The following is a 21,191-nucleotide window of genomic DNA, read 5'->3' as shown; positions in this document are numbered from 1 at the left end:
AGTACTTGGTCCTGGCACCAACTGAAAGCCTCACAAAGTAAAGCCTTTACTGTCCTGAGAGAACAAAACCTGACCTTCCAGTCAAACGAGGGATTCTGTCCCAAGGAGTAGCCGGGAGCACAGGTCACGTCCCCACAGCTGGAAGCAAAGGTGGCTACGGCCCAGGCGAGGAGGACCGCGCTGGTCCACACTGGCCTGTGTGCCGGGCGACAGGGGGTCCTCTGAGAGTGGGCCAGAGAGCCCAGCGCTGAAACCAGCTCTCCGCCTGCCCACCACCAGGCGTTCAATTTGGTATCGGTGCAGAAAACTGCTCCACCATTGCTCCCTGTGCTTGCAGTAGAACCAGATTGCAGGTGGTGGCCCCGGGTGAGTCCGGAGTGCCGCTGAAGCGGGTTGTTTGAGAGTCGATACTCCTGAGGTTTCTAGGCGACATTAAAGTTCCCTACAGTTCATTGTGTCTGGCAGCATTTCACAATTTTCAAAAAGTTGCCAACATTTGAGAAATCACACCAAATCCTAAAGATGTAAATTCCCACAGGGCATCAATAGCTGCACCAGGACTGAGCTGGAGTGAGGGTCCCGCCCTCACCCTGGCTGGTGGTAAAACCTGCATCTCACCAGGACCACCTCAGGTACCACCACAAGTGGCTCACATCAGCATCATCGAGAACATCATACTTGTTAATCATATTGGACAAGTGTTAGAATAAACTAACATTTGCACATACAAAATCACACATAAAAAATACATATAAAAACTGATAGACACGAAGTGGTAGTAAAACAGTGGTTTGTTTCATTCTTGTGTTTTAGTAAATGTCCTATAATGAAGCCTACTGGATTCTTCTAGACAAGTATAAACTGATAAGTTTGTTTTTAAGATTTCAAGAAATCAGTTAGAATGAGGTACAGTGCAGATGCCTGCAATTCCAGTCACTCAGGAGACAGAGGTCAGGACTGCGGTAAAGCCAGCCCAGCTGGGCCTAGTAATACATAGCTGGCATTCAAACTACAAGTATATACATAAAGAGGAAGATTTTAGGCCAGACTAGACTGGCAAAAAGTGACACCATACTTACAAAATAACCAGCAAAAGCTAGAGATGTGATTCAAGTGGTAGACTAACTAGCTAGCAAGTGAGGCCCTAAGTTCAAACTCTCGAGTTCTAAGGATGGGGGATGACTGGCCAGTCCAGGAGACCAATCATGGGTGAAGCCTCTGTAATGGACTGGTAGGAAGGAAAGCTCACAAAAGGAGCGAAGCAGGAAAAGTAGAAGTAAGACGAAGGAACGGGCAGGCTAGGGGAGCATATGAAGATGGGGAGTTGACAAAGGCTACAGACAGGTACGCAGGACAGGAGCCTTTGGACACACAGAGAACACCCACCCACCAACTTTTCCTGATGTGCTCTCTAGGAACAGAATTAAAATCTGGCTACAACGGCTCTAGGATTTGTTACTCCAGTAACTCATTCTTGGTGTTCCTAAGTATCGTCCCCAGAATAATTGTGTGCATACTCTTTCAATAAGCTACTGTGTTGGGAGCCGACAGTAAAGTTTAAAGGTCATCTTGACCCCGGTGCTCACTTGAAGGCACGGACAAGGAACTGGCTTACTTAAAAAACACCAGGTGCTGGGGATTGCTCTGCTATGTCTGCAGAGTTTGTTTTACTTTCTACCAGCTGACCTTGTCTTGTTTTACTGCACTGTTTTTACTGAAATTTTCCTTGTTTTTCTGGACTACTGTAGCCTTATGTTACCTCTTAACTTCTAACAGTATATACTAGGGAAAGTTAAAAATAAATGGTGCTGCAGTCTTGAGCTGCCGACCTCCGACCCCATCCTTTGTCTTATGTCTTTATTTTTCCGCAACCTCGCCCCCTAATTCAGGATTCCTTTTCTTTGCCGGCAGGCTCCGGCACTACTGAACCTCAAACTAAGCTCCAATCTCTGTCCTACAAACCCAAGGAAGGGGTGAGCTGCTCAGGCCAGAGTCTGAGCATTCAATTTCCAGGGTCCGCGGACATACTCCCAACAACAACATACCTGAAAGATAAGTCAATTCAAACTGCGGAGGTCAACTGGGTAAACTTTTTTTTTCCCAGTCCTTGGGTTTGAACTCAGTGCCTGGGCTCTGTCCCTGAGCCTCTCTGCTTAAGGATAGTGCTCTCCCACTTGAGCCACAGCTCCACTTCTGGTTTTTTCTGTCTATATGGTACTGAGGAATCGAACCCAGGGCTTCATGCATGTTATACAAGCACTCTACCACTGAGCCGCATTCCCAGCTCTCACTGGGTGAATTTGACGGCATACCAATTGGCCTTGAATAACGCAGTCTAAACAGGAGACAAGGATGACTAGAGACAAAGTGCAGAGCCCAGCAACTACAACCAACCAGGAAGAACCGTCCAGTTAACATAATATAAATACAGAAGATTAAAGGCTTCAATTCACTGAGAAAACAGAGATCATCAACTCCCTTCTCTGGGTATACATCACAACATATAATATTAAGGAGATGTACTTTACAATACGAGAGGAATTTAATAAAGCATTAGGGAATTCATGTGACTAATAGCTTTTGATTTGGTACAAAAACAGTTTTGAGACTGCTGCCAAAAAGAACATCCACACCCCATATACAGTGTGTCCCTTGGTACCAGTGCCAGACTCAAAACTGAGAAGGATGAACCACGGGTCAGTTCATTACGAAACAAGTCTTTATTGTTTTCGTCAAGTTATAAAAATACACATTTTTGTGCAGTTTTTTTTCAACAGAACAAAGTAAATAGTCTGAAAAGTACAATGTTGTCACAGTCCAGTTCCTGGAGAGGGCACTGCCAAGGTTGCTATGTGCCTTTCCAACACCTTTATCTACACACGTCTTAAACCACTCCTATCTTACACAAAAATACTCTGCTACTGCTTCTTGGTCTCTCAACACACTCTTCTGTATAATTACACACAGATGAGGCATTTAACGCTACATAATACTTCACAGCATGCGCATGTCCATTTACTTAGCCATTCTTCCACCAGCATTTATGTGGTTGGCTGTTTTTGGTGAGCATGAGTGAACACTATTTCACACGCTTATCCACTACACTTCTATTAGAGAATCCCTAGTGTTACTGTCTTCATTCAGGGACGGCAGGCTACTACTACAATGGCAACGCCACATCTACTGTGCAGGCCATGGGGCAGAACACGCATGCCTCCAGGAAATGCAACACTAAGGGTGAGCCGGCCACGTCCCAGGGCTCTTGACTCCTGGTGAAGAATCCACAGGTGTGACCTGCCAGTTCTTCTGCCCTCCAGAGGTCCCCATCTGCGTCCAGGCCTGGTCAGCCTGACTCTGACAATACATTATCTGGAGAGGCCAGTATATTGAATGAAATACATGGAGCATAAAGAAACTGAAGCAAGCAATTAATTCAGAAAGAGAAGATGCCTTGGAGATGGAAAATTCCTGGTTTACCTTGGGCAAAATGTAGTGAGATGGCACTGGACTTCATGGTGATCCCCCGGACCTGCTCGTCCTCCCTGCTGTCCAGGTACCGCAACTGGAAAGACAACAGCTGCACCCTCATTTCCCAAGAACCAGACGGACCCTACAGAGCGGCTTGTTCTTCACTAGGGACCCTACAGAGCGGCTTGTTCTTCACTAGGGACCCTACAGAGCGGCTTGTTCTTCACTAGGGACCCTACACAGCGGCTTGTTCTTCACTAGGGACCCTACACAGCGGCTTGTTCTTCACTAGGGACCCTACACAGCGGCTTGTTCTTCACTAGGGACCCTACACAGCGGCTTGTTCTTCACTAGGGACCCTACAGAGCGGCTTGTTCTTCACTAGGGACCCTACAGAGCGGCTTGTTCTTCACTAGGGACCCTACACAGCGGCTTGTTCTTCACTAGGGACCCTACACAGCGGCTTGTTCTTCACTAGGGACCCTACACAGCGGCTTGTTCTTCACTAGGGACCCTACACAGCGGCTTGTTCTTCACTAGGGACCCTACACAGCGGCTTGTTCTTCACTAGGGGCCCTACAGAGCGGCTTGTTCTTCACTAGGGACCCTACAGAGCGGCTTGTTCTTCACTAGGGACCCTACACAGCGGCTTGTTCTTCACTAGGGACCCTACAGAGCGGCTTGTTCTTCACTAGGGACAGAGGCTGAGAAGGAAAGCCAGCTGAGGAGAGTATACCGTGTCACAATGATGGATCAGTAACCAACACTGTTAAGGGCCAGTCCACATTAGCTCACTCTTTTAAGTATTACAAGTGTCTACAACTTTTGGTTTTTTGCTATCATTCACTGATCCTTTCTAGAAATTATTCTGTATTTCATTGCTTTATTATTCTTTCATCCTTTTTGGTTATTGTATTTCTTCTAACTTCTCTAGTACAGAAAATAAAAGCGCGCCATTACTACACTCAACCTTGAGCTAGCTCCGTAAGGCAAATGATCTCAATGCCGTTCTACCTGTACCTCTCCTGTCTCTACTCTGCTGATTCCACCTGCTTCTCCATCTCCTTGTCCTACCATTCCTGGTTACCTAGTAAATCTGCTGATTAAATCCTAGATTGTCTGAGATTCAGTAAGGACAGGAACATCTCTTTATTTTTCTACTGCTAAGTTAATTATTCCATGCCCTTCCAACTCACAGTAGAAACAAAGATCTTTTAAATTTATTTTGAAAGCACTATATTCATTTTGACAGTGGAGCTTAAGAATCCTTCCTCTGGGGGCTGGGAAGGTGTGGTAGAGCGCTTGCCTTGCATGCATGAGGTCCTGGGTTCGATTCCTCAGCACCACATAAGCAAAAAAAGAAAAACGCCAGAAGTGGCACTGTGGCTCAAGTGGTAGAGCGCTAGCCTTGAGCTGAAGAGCTGAGGGACAGCGCCCAAGCCCAGAATCCTCCTCTGGTACTTGGAACTCTGAACTCTAGTCTTCCAGGCGTGGTGTCCCTATCAGCATGCTTTCTCTCCCAGGAGTCCCTGGGCAAATGCGTCCTTCTAATTATATACTCCACACAAATTAATGTTTATCCAAATGATTTCCCACCACTTGAGGGCTTCAAACCACCCAACTCACCTTGTTTCTCTGAAATTTCTCTCAATCATTTAACTTGTACACATTCACCCTTGTACATTACTAATATATACCAGCACAAAGCAATACCCAGATAGCGTTATCTCAGTATCGACTTTAACTAGCTTAATAGAAGGGCAATTTCTCAGCTGTAAGAAATACGTTTTAGAATTTTTTATATAATTAAAGAACACAAAAAGTGGCTCCAATATTCCAACAAGTATTCATCAAATGTAACAACATACCTTGCCTGCCAGGCGGCTGGAGATGATTCCATTGCTAGATATAAGACAATCAGCAAGAGTAGTTTTTCCTGTTAAAAATAACATTAAAAATCAGTCTTTTTAAAGGGGTTGGTGGGCTGACTGACCTATGGATTTTATGTCATAAGAATTTGTTTAGCAAGGGACATTTTAAGTTTTACAGTCTTTTGTACAGAACACTACCCAGAAGGACATGGACAGGGTACTCTCATCTTGTGGAGCTCATTAGCCTCGTCTGAGTTTTCTAGAATACCAGTTTAACACATTTTAAGTTTGTTTTGCACACACAGGGACCGATTTTAAAGAGCACAAAACTATTTTCAGGCCTCATGTCCTCAAAATGTGTGCAATATAATCCCACAAACTCACTGAAGAGCAGGGCTGGTCAGTGATTTGTACAGAAAACTCATTCTCAGCTGGCTTCACCTGTAAAGGACCCATTATCTCTCTCTCCCAGTTCCCATACTCCAGCGTTTATACCAGTGGCCAAGGGCCTACCACCTCCCCTGTTCAATCCACCCCAAGCTCTTCAACTTGTCTGATCTAATCTACCACTTGTTATGCTATTACCCTGCTTTACTCTTTCCCTAATGGCTCCCTACACCCTAATAACGCTATGGTTGCTTCACAGTCTGTCTGAGCTATCTCTGCCCTGGTCCTGGGCTTCTTTCCTCCTTCCCCTGCAGCTTACAGTGATGCCCCCTCTGTCTTCCTGAGCCCCTGCTGGTGGAGCATCCCCAACATTAACTACTCTGACACCTTTCCTAACCCACCCTAGAGCTGTGTCCTTGAGTTCTTCCAATGCTTACAATCCGCATTTCTCTCATACATCTGACCCAGCCCTCTGTCACCCCTAAATGCTCCTCCAGGATTGGGGAGCAACAAACGTCTGCCTCCTGATAAACCTAACAAAAGGCTTCAAACTTAGCAGCTTTCCCACAAATGCCTGAGGAGTTAAGTAAGATTCTATTCAAAGGCCCCGGGGCGTGGTGACCAGAACTGTAGGATTTTGCACACAAAGCCATTTAAGAAATGTGCACAATTTAACAAAACATCGGGTTCTGGTTTAAACCTAGGCACGCAGAGACACGCCTGCTCCCACGAAGGAGAGCGAGGCGCGCAGACAGCTGCTCACCGTGGTCGACGTGAGCCAAGACGCAGATGTTCCTGATGCGGGCGGCGTTCCTCTGCAGCTGGGCCGTCTTCGCCACGCTCTTGAGCACCATGGTGACCGGCCTCCGCGACTAGGAGTGACACAGGTGTGACGGGTGACTGCTCCGACCCCTGACCCCTGACCCCTTCAACCGACACGTTTATTGCTGGGCGGGGCGCAGCCTGAAAGTCAGGGAGCAGGGACGGTGCGCGCGGGTCTGCTCTGCTCGTCCGGACTCGTCCGAGGACGGCGGGGCGGCGGCGGCGCTTCAGGACGGGGGGGGGGGGGGGGGGGGGGGCATCGCCCTGCGCCGGCCCGCGCCCCTCCGCCGGCCCGCGCCCCTCCGCCGCCCCGCGCCCCTCCGCCGCCTCAGCCCCGCGCCCCTCCGCCGGCCCGCCCTGCGCCCCTCTGCCGCCTCAGCCCCGCGCCCCTCCGCCCGCCCGCGCCCCTCCGCCCGCCCGCGCCCCTCCGCCGCCTCAGCCCAGCGCCCCTCCACCGCCTCAGCCCCGCGCCCCTCCGCCGCCTCAGCCCCGCGCCCCTCCACCGCCTCAGCCCCGCGCCCCTCCGCCGCCTCAGCCCCGCGCCCCTCCGCCGCCTCAGCCCCGCGCCCCTCCACCCGCCCCGCGCCCCTCCACCGCCTCAGCCCCGCGCCCCTCCGCCGCCTCAGCCCCGCGCCCCTCCACCCGCCCCGCGCCCCTCCACCGCCTCAGCCCCGCGCCCCTCCGCCGCCTCAGCCCCGCGCCCCTCCACCGCCTCAGCCCCGCGCCCCTCCGCCGCCTCAGCCCCGCGCCCCTCCGCCGCCTCAGCCCCGCGCCCCTCCACCCGCCCCGCGCCCCTCCACCGCCTCAGCCCCGCGCCCCTCCGCCGCCTCAGCCCCGCGCCCCTCCACCCGCCCCGCGCCCCTCCACCGCCTCAGCCCCGCGCCCCTCCACCGCCTCAGCCCCGCGCCCCTCCGCCGCCTCAGCCCCGCGCCCCTCCGCCGCCTCAGCCCCGCGCCCCTCCGCCGCCTCAGCCCCGCGCCCCTCCGCCCGCCCGCGCCCCTCCGCCCGCCCGCGCCCCTCCGCCGCCTCAGCCCGGCGCCCCTCCACCCGCCCCGCGCCCCTCCGCCGCCTCAGCCCCGCGCCCCTCCGCCGCCTCAGCCCCGCGCCCCTCCACCCGCCCCGCGCCCCTCCGCCGCCTCAGCCCCGCGCCCCTCCACCCGCCCCGCGCCCCTCCGCCGCCTCAGCCCCGCGCCCCTCCGCCGCCTCAGCCCCGCGCCCCTCCGCCGCCTCAGCCCCGCGCCCCTCCACCGCCTCAGCCCCGCGCCCCTCCGCCGCCTCAGCCCCGCGCCCCTCCACCGCCTCAGCCCCGCGCCCCTCCGCCGCCTCAGCCCGGCGCCCCTCCACCGCCCCGCGCCCCTCCGCCGCCTCAGCCCGGCGCCCCTCCGCCGCCCCGCGCCCCTCCACCCGCCCCGCGCCCCTCCACCGCCTCAGCCCGGCGCCCCTCCGCCGCCCCGCGCCCCTCCACCCGCCCCGCGCCCCTCCACCGCCTCAGCCCGGCGCCCCTCCGCCGCCCCGCGCCCCTCCACCCGCCCCGCGCCCCTCCGCCGCCTCAGCCCGGCGCCCCTCCGCCGCCCCGCGCCCCTCCACCGCCTCAGCCCCGCGCCCCTCCGCCGCCTCAGCCCCGCGCCCCTCCGCCCGCCCGCGCCCCTCCGCCCGCCCGCGCCCCTCCGCCGCCTCAGCCCGGCGCCCCTCCACCCGCCCCGCGCCCCTCCGCCGCCTCAGCCCCGCGCCCCTCCGCCGCCTCAGCCCCGCGCCCCTCCACCCGCCCCGCGCCCCTCCACCGCCTCAGCCCCGCGCCCCTCCGCCGCCTCAGCCCGGCGCCCCTCCACCCGCCCCGCGCCCCTCCGCCGCCTCAGCCCCGCGCCCCTCCGCCGCCTCAGCCCCGCGCCCCTCCACCCGCCCCGCGCCCCTCCGCCGCCTCAGCCCCGCGCCCCTCCGCCGCCTCAGCCCCGCGCCCCTCCGCCGCCTCAGCCCCGCGCCCCTCCACCCGCCCCGCGCCCCTCCGCCGCCTCAGCCCGGCGCCCCGCGCCCCTCCGCCCGCCCGCGCCCCTCCGCCGCCTCAGCCCCGCGCCCCTCCGCCCGCCCGCGCCCCTCCGCCGCCTCAGCCCGGCGCCCCTCCGCCGCCTCAGCCCCGCGCCCCTCCGCCGCCTCAGCCCCGCGCCCCTCCGCCGGCCCGCGCCCCTCCGCCGCCTCAGCCCCGCGCCCCTCCGCCCGCCCGCGCCCCTCCGCCCGCCCGCGCCCCTCCGCCGCCTCAGCCCCGCGCCCCGCGCCGGCCCGCGGGCCCGGAGGCGGGGGCTCGGGGAGCGTGGGCCGGGGAGCGTCGGGCTCCCGCACCGGGCGGGTGCGGCGCGCACCTTCCGCCCCGTCCCCGCCGCGCCCCGGGCCCGCCCTCACCGGCCCGCCTCGGGCTCCGGCTCCGGCTCCGCGCACGTCCGCGCCGGAGAGGCCTCCGCACGCCGGAAGCAGGGGGCGGGGCGCGGACGCACGACCTCTGACCGCGGACGCCGCCGGAAGTCGGCGCCGAGCCCGCCTCCCGCGCTCCCGCGGTCGCCTTGACGACGGCGGGCGCGAAGGCCGCGCCGGGAGCAGCGGCGAGCGGACGCCATGAGGGTGCGGTGCCTGTGTCAGATCTGTACCTGCGGGTGAGGACGCGTGCCCCGCGAAGGCACGGGGGCGGTGCAGGACGTGTGCGGCCTGCGTGCGTGCGAGGCCCGGTGTGCGGCCCCGGTGTGCGTGCGAGGCCCGGTGTGCGTGCGAGGCCCGGTGTGCGGCCCCGGTGTGCGTGCGAGGCCCGGTGTGCGGCCTGCGTGTGCGTGCGAGGCCCGGTGTGCGGCCTGTGTGCGTGCGAGGCCCGGTGTGCGGCCTGCGTGTGCGTGCGAGGCCCGGTGTGCGTGCGAGGCCCGGTGTGCGTGCGAGGCCCGGTGTGCGTGCGAGGCCCGGTGTGCGGCCCCGGTGTGCGTGCGAGGCCCCGGTGTGCGTGCGAGGCCCGGTGTGCGGCCTGCGTGTGCGTGCGAGGCCCGGTGTGCGGCCTGTGTGCGTGCGAGGCCCGGTGTGCGGCCTGCGTGCGTGTGTGAGGCCCCGGTGTGCGGCCCCGGTGTGCGGCCCCTGTGTGCGGCCTGCGTGCGTGTGTGAGGCCCCGGTGTGCGGCCTGCGTGCGTGTGTGAGGCCCCGGTGTGCGGCCTGCGTGCGTGTGTGAGGCCCCGGTGTGCGGCCTGCGTGCGTGCGAGGCCCAGTGTGCGGCCTGCGTGCGTGTGTGAGGCCCCGATTTGCGGCCTGCGTGCGTGCGAGGCCCGGTGTGCGGCCCCGGTGTGCGGCCCCGGTGTGCGGCCTGCGTGCGTGCGAGGCCCCCGTGTGCGGCCTGCGTGCGTGCGAGGCCCGGTCTGCAGCCTGTGTGTGCGAGGCCTCTAGTCTGCGACCTGTGTGTGTGCGAGGCCCCTAGTCTGCGACCTGTGTGTGTGTGCGAGGTCCCTAGTCTGCGGCCTGTGTGTGCGAGGCCCCTAGTCTGTGGCCTGTGTGTGCGAGGCCCCTAGTCTGTGGCCTGTGTGTGCGAGGCCCCTAGTCTGTGGCCTGTGTGCGTGTGAGGCCCCTAGTCTGCGGCCTGTGTGCGTGCGAGGCCCCTAGTCTGCGGCCTGTGTGTGTGCGAGGCCCCTAGTCTGCGGCCTGTGTGTGTGCGAGGCCCCTAGTCTGTGGCCTGTGTGTGTGCGAGGCCCGGTCTGCAGCCTGTGTGTGCGAGGCCCCTAGTCTGCGGCCTGTGTGTGTGCGAGGCCCCTAGTCTGCGACCTGTGTGTGTGTGCGAGGTCCCTAGTCTGCGGCCTGTGTGTGCAAGGCCCCTAGTCTGTGGCCTGTGTGTGCGAGGCCCCTAGTCTGTGGCCTGTGTGTGTGTGAGGCCCCTAGTCTGCGGCCTGTGTGCGTGCGAGGCCCCTAGTCTGCGGCCTGTGTGTGTGCGAGGCCCCTAGTCTGCGGCCTGTGTGTGTGCGAGGCCCCTAGTCTGTGGCCTGTGTGTGTGCGAGGCCCGGTCTGCAGCCTGTGTGTGCGAGGCCCCTAGTCTGTGGCCTGTGTGTGTGCAAGGCCCCTAGTCTGCGGCCTGTGTGTGTGCGAGGCCCCTAGTCTGTGGCCTGTGTGTGCGAGGCCCCTAGTCTGTGGCCTGTGTGTGCGAGGCCCCTAGTCTGTGGCCTGTGTGTGTGCGAGGCCCCTAGTCTGTGGCCTGTGTGCGTGCAAGGCCCCTAGTCTGCGGCCTGTGTGTGTGCAAGGCCCCTAGTCTGTGGCCTGTGTGTGTGCGAGGCCCGGTCTGCAGCCTGTGTGTGCGAGGCCCCTAGTCTGTGGCCTGTGTGTGCGAGGCCCCTAGTCTGTGGCCTGTGTGTGCGAGGCCCCTAGTCTGTGGCCTGTGTGTGTGCAAGGCCCCTAGTCTGTGGCCTGTGTGTGTGCAAGGCCCCTAGTCTGTGGCCTGTGTGCGTGCAAGGCCCCTAGTCTTCGGCCTGTGTGTGTGCAAGGCCCCTAGTCTGCAGCCTGTGTGTGTGAGAGGCCCCTAGTCTGCAGCCTGTGTGCGTGCGAGGCCCCTAGTCTGCGGCCTGTGTGTGTGTGCGAGGCCCCTAGTCTGCAGCCTGTGTGTGTGCGAGGCCCCGTCTGCGGCCTGTGTGTGTGTGTGTGTGTGCGTGTGCGGGGCCTCTGGTCCTCAGCCCGGGCACAGCTCCTCTGCAGCTCCCCATCCTCTAGGTGGGACCAGATGTGACTGCCCTCCCTTCTCCCACAGCACAGCGCCTCCTGCGGCCGGCCTGGCAGACCCGGGATTGTAAAGTCCTGCCAACAACCCTCACACCTAGAGACAGGCTTCTCCGTCCTGAGCTACTCTGTTGACCCAGGGATCACTCCACTGTGTGCTTAGTAAAGATGAGCAAGCCCAGCCCTTCAAAGGGAACTCACAGCTTACTTTTGAAGTGTGAACCCAAGAACTCTAGTGTGCAAGAAGATATTTTAATTTCTCCTAACTTTAATGTGTATCAACCTAAGTTCCTTTCCCAGACAGCCATCAGGAAATGTCTTCACTATGTTACGGGGCAGGGGAGGGGAGAGACATTTTTTTTTTCAGGCAGTGTGAAATGCAAAAAGCTGAGCCACTGGCAGTGAAAGAGGAGTTTCTTGATGGGCTTTGAACAAAGTAAAAATGTCTTCCAAAATGCCCCCCACTGAAGCTCAGTGTCCTCAAGGGAGTGCCTCTGCTGCTTTCCATCTCACCTTTGACCTTTAAGAACCTTTGACCAGCTAGGAGCTACTGGTACAGGGCGCCACTCACCCAACCCCTTTGGCACCTACAACCCACTTTGAAAATGTTTTCTCAACAGCTCTCTTTTAAAAACTGAATACTACTGCTTAGTTGCTATCCAGCCATGCTGTGCTTACGGTTCTGAGAAGTGCGTTAGGTATTGTAGTCACGTGGGCACCACAGAATGAACTTACAGTAACTAGAGTGGCTAAGACGTCACTAGGTGATCAGATCTCATGGGACTGTCATCATGTATGTGGTTTGTCTTTGATGGAAATGTCACATGTATGATACCACATGACTGACTCAGTCAGGGTTCTTTGTGACGAACAATCTAATATACTCTGGTTAGTTTAACAAACTATGTCACTCATTGGAAAGAACTAAAAATAGACCATTTTCAGGGGCTCAGTGGTAGAGCACTTGCCTTGCATGCATGAGGCCCTGGGTTCGATTCCTCAGCACCACCTACGCAGAAAAGGCCGGAAGTGGCACTGTGGCTCAAGTGCTAGCCTTGAGCTGAAGAGCTGAGGGACAGCGCCCAGGCCAAGAGTTCAGGCCCGCAACCCACCCCAAAAAAATAATAATAATTCAAAATAAGCTTCTAGGACTGGGTTGCACAGTCAGAGGTGAAGGCAGGCCCAGGAGCACGGTGTCAGCCACAGTCAGAAGCTGCTGAGTCAGAGACTGGCCCTGTAAGCCAGGGTGTCGCCCAATGGCTGCCGCTCTCTGCCTCTACCACACCCTCGCAAACAAAACACACGCCAGCCCGCCACGCTCCCTCCGTTCCCGGCCTGAGCACATGCAAGAGTGAAGCATCTTCAGGAGCTTCACCTGATAGCAGCTCAGCTTTGTGTAGCTCAAATGCGAGAATACACCATGGTGTGCGTTATTTTTGTACGCATGGCTGTGGGTTTTCTTTTGTTTTCTAGAAATTCTGAGTTCTTTGGAGTACTCTGGGTAAAAGGCGGCGACCGCGTGAAGCGTTTGGTAAAGCAGAGCAGTCTCTCAGTGTGTTTGTTTGCACAGGAGGCATCGTTGTCCACAAGGAGCCACAAGGAGCTATGACAGTGCTGGCGCATTTCACCCCACAACCGAGTATCTGGAAAAGTACCCTACACATGGCAATGTTCTTCCTCCTCCAAGTCTTAAACCCAAGCAACAATTTCAAGCATACCGTGCTAAAATGGAAGGAGTAACTACATTTAAGTAAATATTGAGCAACGATTTTGCTTTACTTTTCTCTCAACTCTCGGGTCTTAATAAAGTTTTCTTACTATTTAAATTTAGCTATTTAGTTGATTTAAGATGAAATAATCCAAGAAGCAAGAAACTAGTTAAATCACAACTTGAGGGGAAAAAAAAAGAAAAATGACAAGTCAAGCTGCCAAAAACAGAAGGGAGTTAAAATTTTGTATTGATTTTTTTAACCTCCTAAAATCTCTCTTCTTTGTGGACTTTCTAATGTCACCAACACCTGAAGGATTGTGGGAGTTCCTGAACTGCTATGTCTGTGTCTCCTCTACTCTTTGCATCTCTGATCTGTTTTCTGTCTTCTGGCATGTCATGGGCTTAACGTTATCAAGATGAGAGAAATGAGCTAACACCTGAAGGGATTGAGCAGTTAGCTGGACTGCGGAGGTGGAGGCACATTCCAGAAGCATAGTGTGTAGCAGGAAGGAGCGCAGAGCACTGGAAGTCCTCAGAGGAGGGGAAGCCCCGAGAACCGAGGCTGGTGACGGGGCCCAGGCCGGGCTCTGGCCGTGTTGGGTTTTGTCTGCATCCCTGCAATGTCTCCCCGACCCTCTGAAGGTCTGCCATCTACCTTGGGCCCAGGGTGCTATATAAGACCAGGGTGGATTATGTGTCTGTGAGAGCCGAGTGCGGAAGACTCACACCCTGAAGGCCAGAGTCACAGATCATTTTACCAGGAGCACCCAGAGAGTATGCTAAGTTGTCTTAGGAACCATAAACAAGGGTGTAAGGAGAGTATAACTTTGCAGGTTCATTAAACTGTTCACTGGAAGTTTCCTTATATGCTAGAAAAAAATTCAGGAGCTTTAGAATTCTATTTACTTAGCATCCAATTAGCTGATTCTGTTTCAGTGCTCTAGAAAGTTCACTAGATAGGTATAAACAAATTTAAATTCTTCTTTCAAATTATCAAGTATGATCATTTTACTTCTAAGGTAAGAAAAGCCTTTGAAATTTTCAATACCAAAGTCATTGAAATAAAAGAACTTGTGAGGCTATGTTCCAAATGTGTAAATATTGCAGGTCAGACTACCGCCCTTATGAAGTGATCCAGCCACCTCGCCACATCCGAGAAGAATATAAGCCAAAGCAGGGGAAGATTGATTTTGGTACTACCTACAAACGAGATTTTAATTCTTACACAGTGCAGCCTGTGGTAATAGTCCGGCCTTTGGAAAGAAAACAACTTAAAAAGGGAAAGTTGGATACTGTCCCAACCTATAAAGGTAATTTACCATTTCAAAATGGAGCCAAAGTCCTAAAACTTCCAGATTTAAGAGCAAATGGTAATTTTGGTGAATTGCCATACTTAGCCACCATAGTATCGGAAAATCCTTTCCTCTCTTTGGTCAAAGTGGTATTGTATAGCAAAATCGCAAATCAACCAACCAAGCGCCATCCCGGGCAGAACTGTTAAGAGACCAGGCTCTTCTCCCTGTGAGCTGGGCTGATGATGCCTTGACTGTGTTAGCTTAGTTGCTCCCCCTTTCTTCCCATCCTAGCATGAGTTGACACTGAGATTTTGAAGTCTTTGAAAAGGTTAAATGAGTAGCAATTCTTCAAGTTCCAACCCAATCTATATAGTTAGGAGACAGGACACAAAACCTTACTTGTTCATGGATGAAGAGAAGCGTGAAGGGAAGCATCCGTCTTTAAGCAGATGATTCTTGAGACAGAGTCTCGGAATGTTTACCTATCCTGAAGGGACGGTGCTTGCTAACCATAGAGGACTCCAGCCCAGGCAGCATGGGGTTACTTTTCCGCTGCTAACTGGCTTGGAGGAATAGCATCTGACAATGAACGACCAGGTTCTACAAAGAACCTATCTGATGATGGCTTGTGGGAGATAGAGGTCTTCGTTTAAAAATTAGGCTATTTTGATAATAGATACTATTCTATATTTTTGTTTATAGACAATGTAATTGCATATCTGAAAGAAACGTCCTGATATTAAGTGTCCTAGCATCAGACCTTTTTGTGAGAGTGGTGCCTTGCCAGCCAGAGTCATGATGCATGCTTTAATTACACAGTAGCTACAAGCACAGCTTTTAACTTCTGCAGGTACCAGCCCAGCACTCCGCACTGTGGTTTATAAACTCTCCAGCGTGCTGCCTGAGTTTAAAGCTGTGTGTGGTAAAGGGACACGCTGTGGAGAACGATTGGGCGTGTGGCACTTGGCTGCTGAGATCCAGGTGCACTCACGCGTAGCACGCGAGCTCCCCAGAAAGGGAGGAGATCAGAGAGCTGCTGCTGCTGCTGTAGAGGCTTGGAGGAGGGCATGGTCGGTATTCTACAAAAGACAAGAAGCTCCAGAACAAAGCAGTAATCCACTGAAGTAGAAGCAGTGATCTGTCATCCCCAGTGAGAAACTGACTTACAGCTCAGGGAGAGGAAAAATGAGCCAAAGGAACAGGAGGTTGGCCGGGAACTAGCCATAGCTGACTCTTGAGTATCTGCTGATACCTGCTAAATCAAGAGAAGAGACCGAGCGCTGGAAAGCTCTGCCTCTGGGGCCCAAGACTGAAGCTGGGCCAATGCGGTTACCCAACACGCACACTGAACACCACGCCACACAGCACCACATAACAAGCACTTGCTGTCTGCTCTCAGGAAGAGGGGTGGTCTCTGAGTGGGGATGTAAAGAGAAAGCCTGGAGAGGAGTCTAGAGCAGACACCAAGAAACGCCTCCAGCAGACCAGTCTCCAGCTGAGCACAAGACAACGCCAAAGGAAAGAGGTGGAAGGTGCCATAGCAACAACAAAACCCAGACAGCCTACCACAATTGGACTGACTCAGCTGCCAATCACTGGAGACCTGTGTGTGCATATCATTATCTGTGCTACCCATGATGCCTAGCTTTCAAATGATAATTATACAAAGAAGAAGGAAATAGAAGGACTGCCAGGAGACAGATAACTGGTTGATGAGTGACCCAGATACTGGATCTGGTTAAAAATCATGACTAACATTAAAAGTTGTCATGGAAAAGGTGGAAAACTTAATGGACAGATGGAAAGTTTTAACAGATGGAAACTATAAAAGTGAAATGGAAATAGCTAGAGTTAAAAAAAAAAAAAGATATAGTCGGGCTGGGAAGGTGGCTCAGTGGTAGAGCACTTGCTTTGCATGCATAAGGCCCTGGGTTCGATTCCTCAGCACCACATAAGCAGGGAAAAAAAGCTGGAAGTGGTGCTGTGGCTCAAGTGGTAGAGCGCTAGCCTTGAGCTGAAGAGCTGAGGGACAGTGCCCAGGCCCAGAGTTCAGGCCTCACGACCAGACCCCCCCCCCCCCAAAAAAAAAAGATACAATCAAAATGAAGAATGTCTTTTGTGGCCAGTTGTGATACATGCCTAAAATCCCAACTACTTGGCAGATGGCGGTAGGACAGTGGTTCAAAGATAGCCCTGGCTAACTTAGCTAAAGACCCTATGTGGAAAGCACTGTGTGTGATGCATGGGTAGAACCAACATGAGTCCTTGCATTCAGTTCTCAGTGATGTGTGTGAGAGAAAGGGAGGGGGGGGGGGACTGAGTCGTCAAACAACACAGGGTCTGGTGGGGAATCTGGACGTGGGACATATCAATGCACTTACCTAAAGCAGAATATAAGGAGAGAAAATGCAGGTTTTGAGCACCTGAAGCAGAGACACTTTTAAATGAGCCAAATGTGAACACGTTTGCAGCATTGTCTGAAGACCTCATAGAAGGAATTTTCCAAAACCAGTGAATGACATCAGAGTTCAGGTCCAGGAAGGTTAGAGAGCTAAAGCAGAATAAATTGGTAAGAAGAAGAAAATGTCACTTGGGAAGGAAAAGATGACAAAATCCTTAAAGCAGCTGGAGGAACTAAAAGAATCACTATGAGGAACCCACACACGTCTGTAAATCCTAGTGACTCCAGAGTCCGAGATTTGAAGATTTTGATTCAAAGCCAGTCCTGGAAGGAAAATCCATGAAATTCCTATGTCCAGCCAGCAAAAACACAGAAGTGGAGGTGTGGCTCAAGTAGTAAGGCACCAGCTGCTGAGTAAGAGCTTGAAGCACTGAGTTCAAGGCCTAGTATGCATACTAGAAGAAAAATGCTGAGGGTCAATGGCAGGACAACAAAATTGCCTAAAATATTGGAAGCCTACAGGACCGAAAGACACGGGTTAACTTGTACTATCCCAGAAAGAGCAGCACCTCTGTCTCACCTCCTCCAGAAAAGCACTGAGGCATTTGAAGGTAGACCGATGACTGACAAAGACCGCTGAAAAGAGGGAAAGCAGGCCACGTCCTGCGGACCGAGTCCAGCGCCTCTTCCTGAATGAAGTCTTGCACGCGGCTGCTCCTTTATGCCTCACCTGTGGCTTCCGAGGGTTGAGACACAGACTGTGTGACTCAAACCCTCGGCCTCCTACCTGGCAACCACTGAGGACACGGAAGGACAGCAGCTGACAAGACAGAAGCCCTTACTAGCAAGTGCTGTCAGCCCGTCCCTGCCTCACAGGCTTCCTTTAAATCGCAGTGGCTTGGTCAGGGGAAAACATTCTGTTCACTCACGGAACACTGTTTCCTGCGAGCCGCTTTATGAGCAAGGGCCTTCAATAACATCCCTGACTCCCTCTCAAAGTGGTGTCACGGTTTTCCTATCTGTAAAGAGTAGCAAAGCTCCCTGGGAAACAGACGCCAGCTGATGGGGGAGGGGGGGGGAGGGGAGGTGTGGAAGGGGAACGGGGGGGGGGGGGGGGCAGGAGGGGGGGTGCCTCTTCTCCACTGGGTGCCTGACTTCCGGGTACTCTCTCGGCACCCTCCTATGGCCACTCTGCCAAGTGGCCCCTCTGCGCGCTGGGCCTCCTTCCGGCCTGCCTGGAGCGCACCCTCTGCAACTCTGTAAGCTCTCCAGCTCGGCCACAGCAGCTCTAGCCTCTTCTTCCACCTGGCTCCCGGCCCTCCATCCTTGCCAGCCTGCTTGGTATCACTGGTAATCCTCAGGCTCTACCCTGGCTCATGCGTCCTCTCCCAAGTGCCAGCATCTTAGCCCGTCACCCAGATCCTGGTGGAAACACCAAGGATGAGGGACTTTTCTTTTTAAAAGAAGACTCTACTCCAGTAGACATCACATGGACCTCAGCCCATGTTCTAATACGTCATCCACGTCAGGGAACACGTTTTTATTTTAAGCCCAGGATGTCCAGGCTCCCCTTATCATTTTATGAGTTATACTTAAAATCCTAGCCAGTTTGTGGAGATGTGACTGAGTTCCTGCACAGTCCCACCTGAACGCGACTTCCACTAACTATCCACAATCTGTGTAATCAGAGAAGCTGGAGCTGGGGTTACTGCGCAGAAGTGGGTGAAGGGGCAGAGGCAGGTGGAGATGAAGGGGAAAAGGAACGAATGCAAAGGGAGACCGGAAATTCTGTACCGATGCTCGAGTTTAGATTTCCAGGGGAAATGAGATGCTTGACAAAGAACCGACATGGTTCTTAGAAGATGTAAAGGTGCTTTGTTGTTTGCTTTGTTTTTCAAGATGACTATAGACCTTGGAACCTTCAGAAACGTGAACTCTGCAAGCAGGAGCACACCTACCATCCCCCGACAGTGAGGTTTGGGAACGCAACCACGTTCCAGGATGACTTCGTGCCCCATCAGCTGGCGGTCAGGTCGGCCAGGAGGAAGGGGCCGCCCGGGTCCCCGGAGGAGGCTCGCCGTGGCTGCAGGCCCGTGGGGGCAGCACGGCGGGGCCCCAGCCCCTTCCAGGGCTCCACCGTCTACTCGGTGGACTTCACCCCAAAGCAACGCAAAGTCTGCCCCGCCAGCGGCCCTTTTCCCAGTGGCTACAAGTTTGAAACCACAAACTCCCAAGGTCACCGGCTCTTCCGCAAGGTCACCGGGTAGGGAAGTCAGGGGTCCACTTAGAGAGGCCCAGGGGCCCAGTTTTTATAGTGTAGAAGATACTATGAGAGACACAACAAACCACTTTGAGATGTTTAAACCAATTGGGAAATGTACTATAGGAAATCAGAATCCTAAAAATCCACATGAACTCCTGTCTCAGCCAAGATTGCCCCCCCCAGAATTCCTGCTGGGGGGTGAGCGCAGTCCATGGCTGCTGCTCACGGCCCACAGCCACTGCTGCCGCAGGGTGGTCACTGGTCCCAGGAGGACAGCTGCCTGCCCTTCCCACTGACCCACACAGCCACTCACACAAGACAACACCGAGCGGCACTGAAAGAGGATTCCTCTTCCAAGAAAACAGGACTCCCTCTCCTCTAGCTTCAAGGCTGGCCCAGCGCCCACCAAGCCAAGGTTGTCACTGTCAGTGCACACACTGCTCCTCAAGTTAGACAGGCTTTGTGGTGTGGCAGGGCTCGGCTCTCGAGAGCCGGGGGTCAGGACTCGAGCTCACGTTCTCATCCATTACTTTGAGTCTGTGCCGCCTGAGTCCCGTGGTCCTGTCTCTGAGCTGTGCCTCACTTGTAAAAGCAGATTATCCTCGGCCCACCTCACAGACTCAGTTCGATGTCTTAATCCATCAAGTGAAAGTGCAGATGAAAGGACTGCGTTTGCCGTTTCAACCTGACCCCGTCGGCAGTTTGCTCTGAGCTTATGAGTAGTCTGGATGTGTGAGGGAAGCCTGGCCTCCCGCACTTCACAAACACCCCGCATGGCCGCAGAGAAGGCGGAGCTGGGACGGTGGGAGCGCGGCGGTGCGGGTGGAGTGTTCACTGCAGTCACTGCGGCGGGCACCCCGGGGCCGCCCTGCATGTCTACCCACAGCCCCGGGGCCCCAGGATGGGCCCTGCCACCCCCACCACCTCTGCAGGAAGCCCTCCAGGGAGGAAGGTAGCAATGCTGAAAAGTTCCTAGTAAAGAAAACTGTCATCGGGTGTTTGTTTTAAATCGGTGATTGCACAAAGTGAATCTTAGCCTTTTATGATTTCAGAATTATTTCAAAATACACTTAAGAATAAATTTATACTTGCTTAAATATTTCTAATTATTTGAAAGTAATTTGCTCTTTCATTAGTGAAAAGCACAAATATGAAATTTTATATTTCCGTGTGGCGATAAGTGAATGGACTGTAATGAAATCATTTCTGTATCGAGTTTTCTTCAGAAAAAAAAGCACGTGAATAAATTCCTATGTTGGTTAAAGCTATACTTCAGTAGGTAGTCTCTGAATAGAAAGCCTTACGGTGTAATCACACGGACAGCTGGGTAACATCACCGCTCTCTCGCCAGGCCCGCCTTCCATAACACAGTGGGGCACCCTAACCACGACATGCCCTGGGGTTTCCTGGAGCACCGTGCCACAGCTGAAGACACAAGTATGCCCTACCGTCTGGCTCCACATTAAGTAGGGGTGAGAGCAGAGGCAGGGGCACATAAGGCTTGAGACACTTCACCCGCCATTCCGTAAGTCCTCCTAAGGAGATGAGCCACAGCTGAATCTTGAGAGGGAAGCGGGAGCTTTCCAGATCAGGACACGTGGGCAGGGCCGGTGTGACCTCAGGACTGACCTCCAGGGCAGCCGTGTGCACGGCCAGCAGCCCCCCTCCCCCTCCGCATCTCCTTCAGACACCACACCAGAACACACCGCCTTCTAACAGCACTGGAAACCAACGGCGCTTACCAGTCTGCCCCACGCTAGAAGGGGCAGTACACGCTCCTGAATGAATCTGATGAAAAGAGGACAATTCAGAGAGAAAAGTTAGTAGGAAGTTTTCATCCCCACCATGTCCCATTTCTACCCATTCTCCTTGCATAGTCTTGTTGAGGAATTGGGAATTAGAAACAATGGCTGCGTGGCTTGATCGGCGACACACTGGCTGCAGAGAACCCACCTCAGCTATGGACTTTGAGTGGCAGTGTGTGGGCATCACTGTCTGTTAGAGATGTCCCTTCTGCCGAGGCTGTTGACAGAGGCAGCTGTGTGTGGGTCCACTGGGTTGGTGGGAAGTCTCCCTCAAGTTTTGCTATCAACCCTAAACTGGCCTACACAAATTAATAAATAAGCCTAATTTAAAATTAAAGAAGGACTTCCACGGCAGGAAGAATGGAGGGGAGCGTTCACCATTAGAGGTTGGGAGCCCACACAACAGCGGACTTGTCAAGTTCACAGCTTTCCTTCCTGAAATTCAGCCT

At 54.6% G+C, this 21,191-nt stretch overlaps 2 protein-coding genes across 2 annotated transcripts in view; one reads left to right on the top strand and one right to left on the bottom strand.

Annotated features, from left to right (window-relative positions):
* Efl1 (elongation factor like GTPase 1) overlaps positions 1 to 8,993 on the bottom strand; it is a 50,378-nt gene extending 41,385 nt beyond the window's left edge. Inside the window, exons 1-4 of the mRNA XM_042669660.1 lie at positions 8,943 to 8,993; positions 6,490 to 6,598; positions 5,337 to 5,404; positions 3,478 to 3,562 (exon numbers count right to left, since the gene is read on the bottom strand). Of these exons, the coding sequence (XP_042525594.1) occupies positions 3,478 to 3,562; positions 5,337 to 5,404; positions 6,490 to 6,580 (244 nt within the window). The 5' untranslated portion in view covers positions 6,581 to 6,598; positions 8,943 to 8,993. The remainder of the gene's footprint in view (positions 1 to 3,477; positions 3,563 to 5,336; positions 5,405 to 6,489; positions 6,599 to 8,942) is intronic.
* An 89-nt stretch (positions 8,994 to 9,082) lies between these two features.
* Positions 9,083 to 20,375, top strand: Saxo2 (stabilizer of axonemal microtubules 2). The gene is made up of 4 exons (XM_042669661.1): positions 9,083 to 9,190; positions 12,838 to 13,017; positions 14,086 to 14,288; positions 18,574 to 20,375. The coding sequence occupies exons 1-4, from the start codon at positions 9,153 to 9,155 to the stop codon at positions 18,939 to 18,941; spliced, it is 789 nt and encodes a 262-aa protein (XP_042525595.1). The 5' UTR covers positions 9,083 to 9,152; the 3' UTR covers positions 18,942 to 20,375.
* The last annotated feature ends 816 nt before the right edge of the window (positions 20,376 to 21,191 follow it).

Source organism: Dipodomys spectabilis, unplaced genomic scaffold, assembly GCF_019054845.1.
Source record: "Dipodomys spectabilis isolate Male_0828 unplaced genomic scaffold, ASM1905484v1 ptg000501l, whole genome shotgun sequence".
Classification (NCBI taxonomy): domain Eukaryota; kingdom Metazoa; phylum Chordata; class Mammalia; order Rodentia; family Heteromyidae; genus Dipodomys; species Dipodomys spectabilis.
Note: the sequence above shows the minus strand (reverse complement) of the source record. Positions and strands in the feature narration are given on the sequence as shown.

Coding starts and splice junctions, on each gene's coding strand:
- Saxo2 (XM_042669661.1), top strand. CDS start 9,153: ATGAGGGTGCGGTGCCTGTGTCAGATCTGTACCTGCGG. Junction 13,018..14,085: donor GAAGGAGTAACTACATTTAA/GTAAATATTGAG, acceptor TAAATATTGCAG/GTCAGACTACCGCCCTTATG. Junction 14,289..18,573: donor TACTGTCCCAACCTATAAAG/GTAATTTACCAT, acceptor TTGTTTTTCAAG/ATGACTATAGACCTTGGAAC.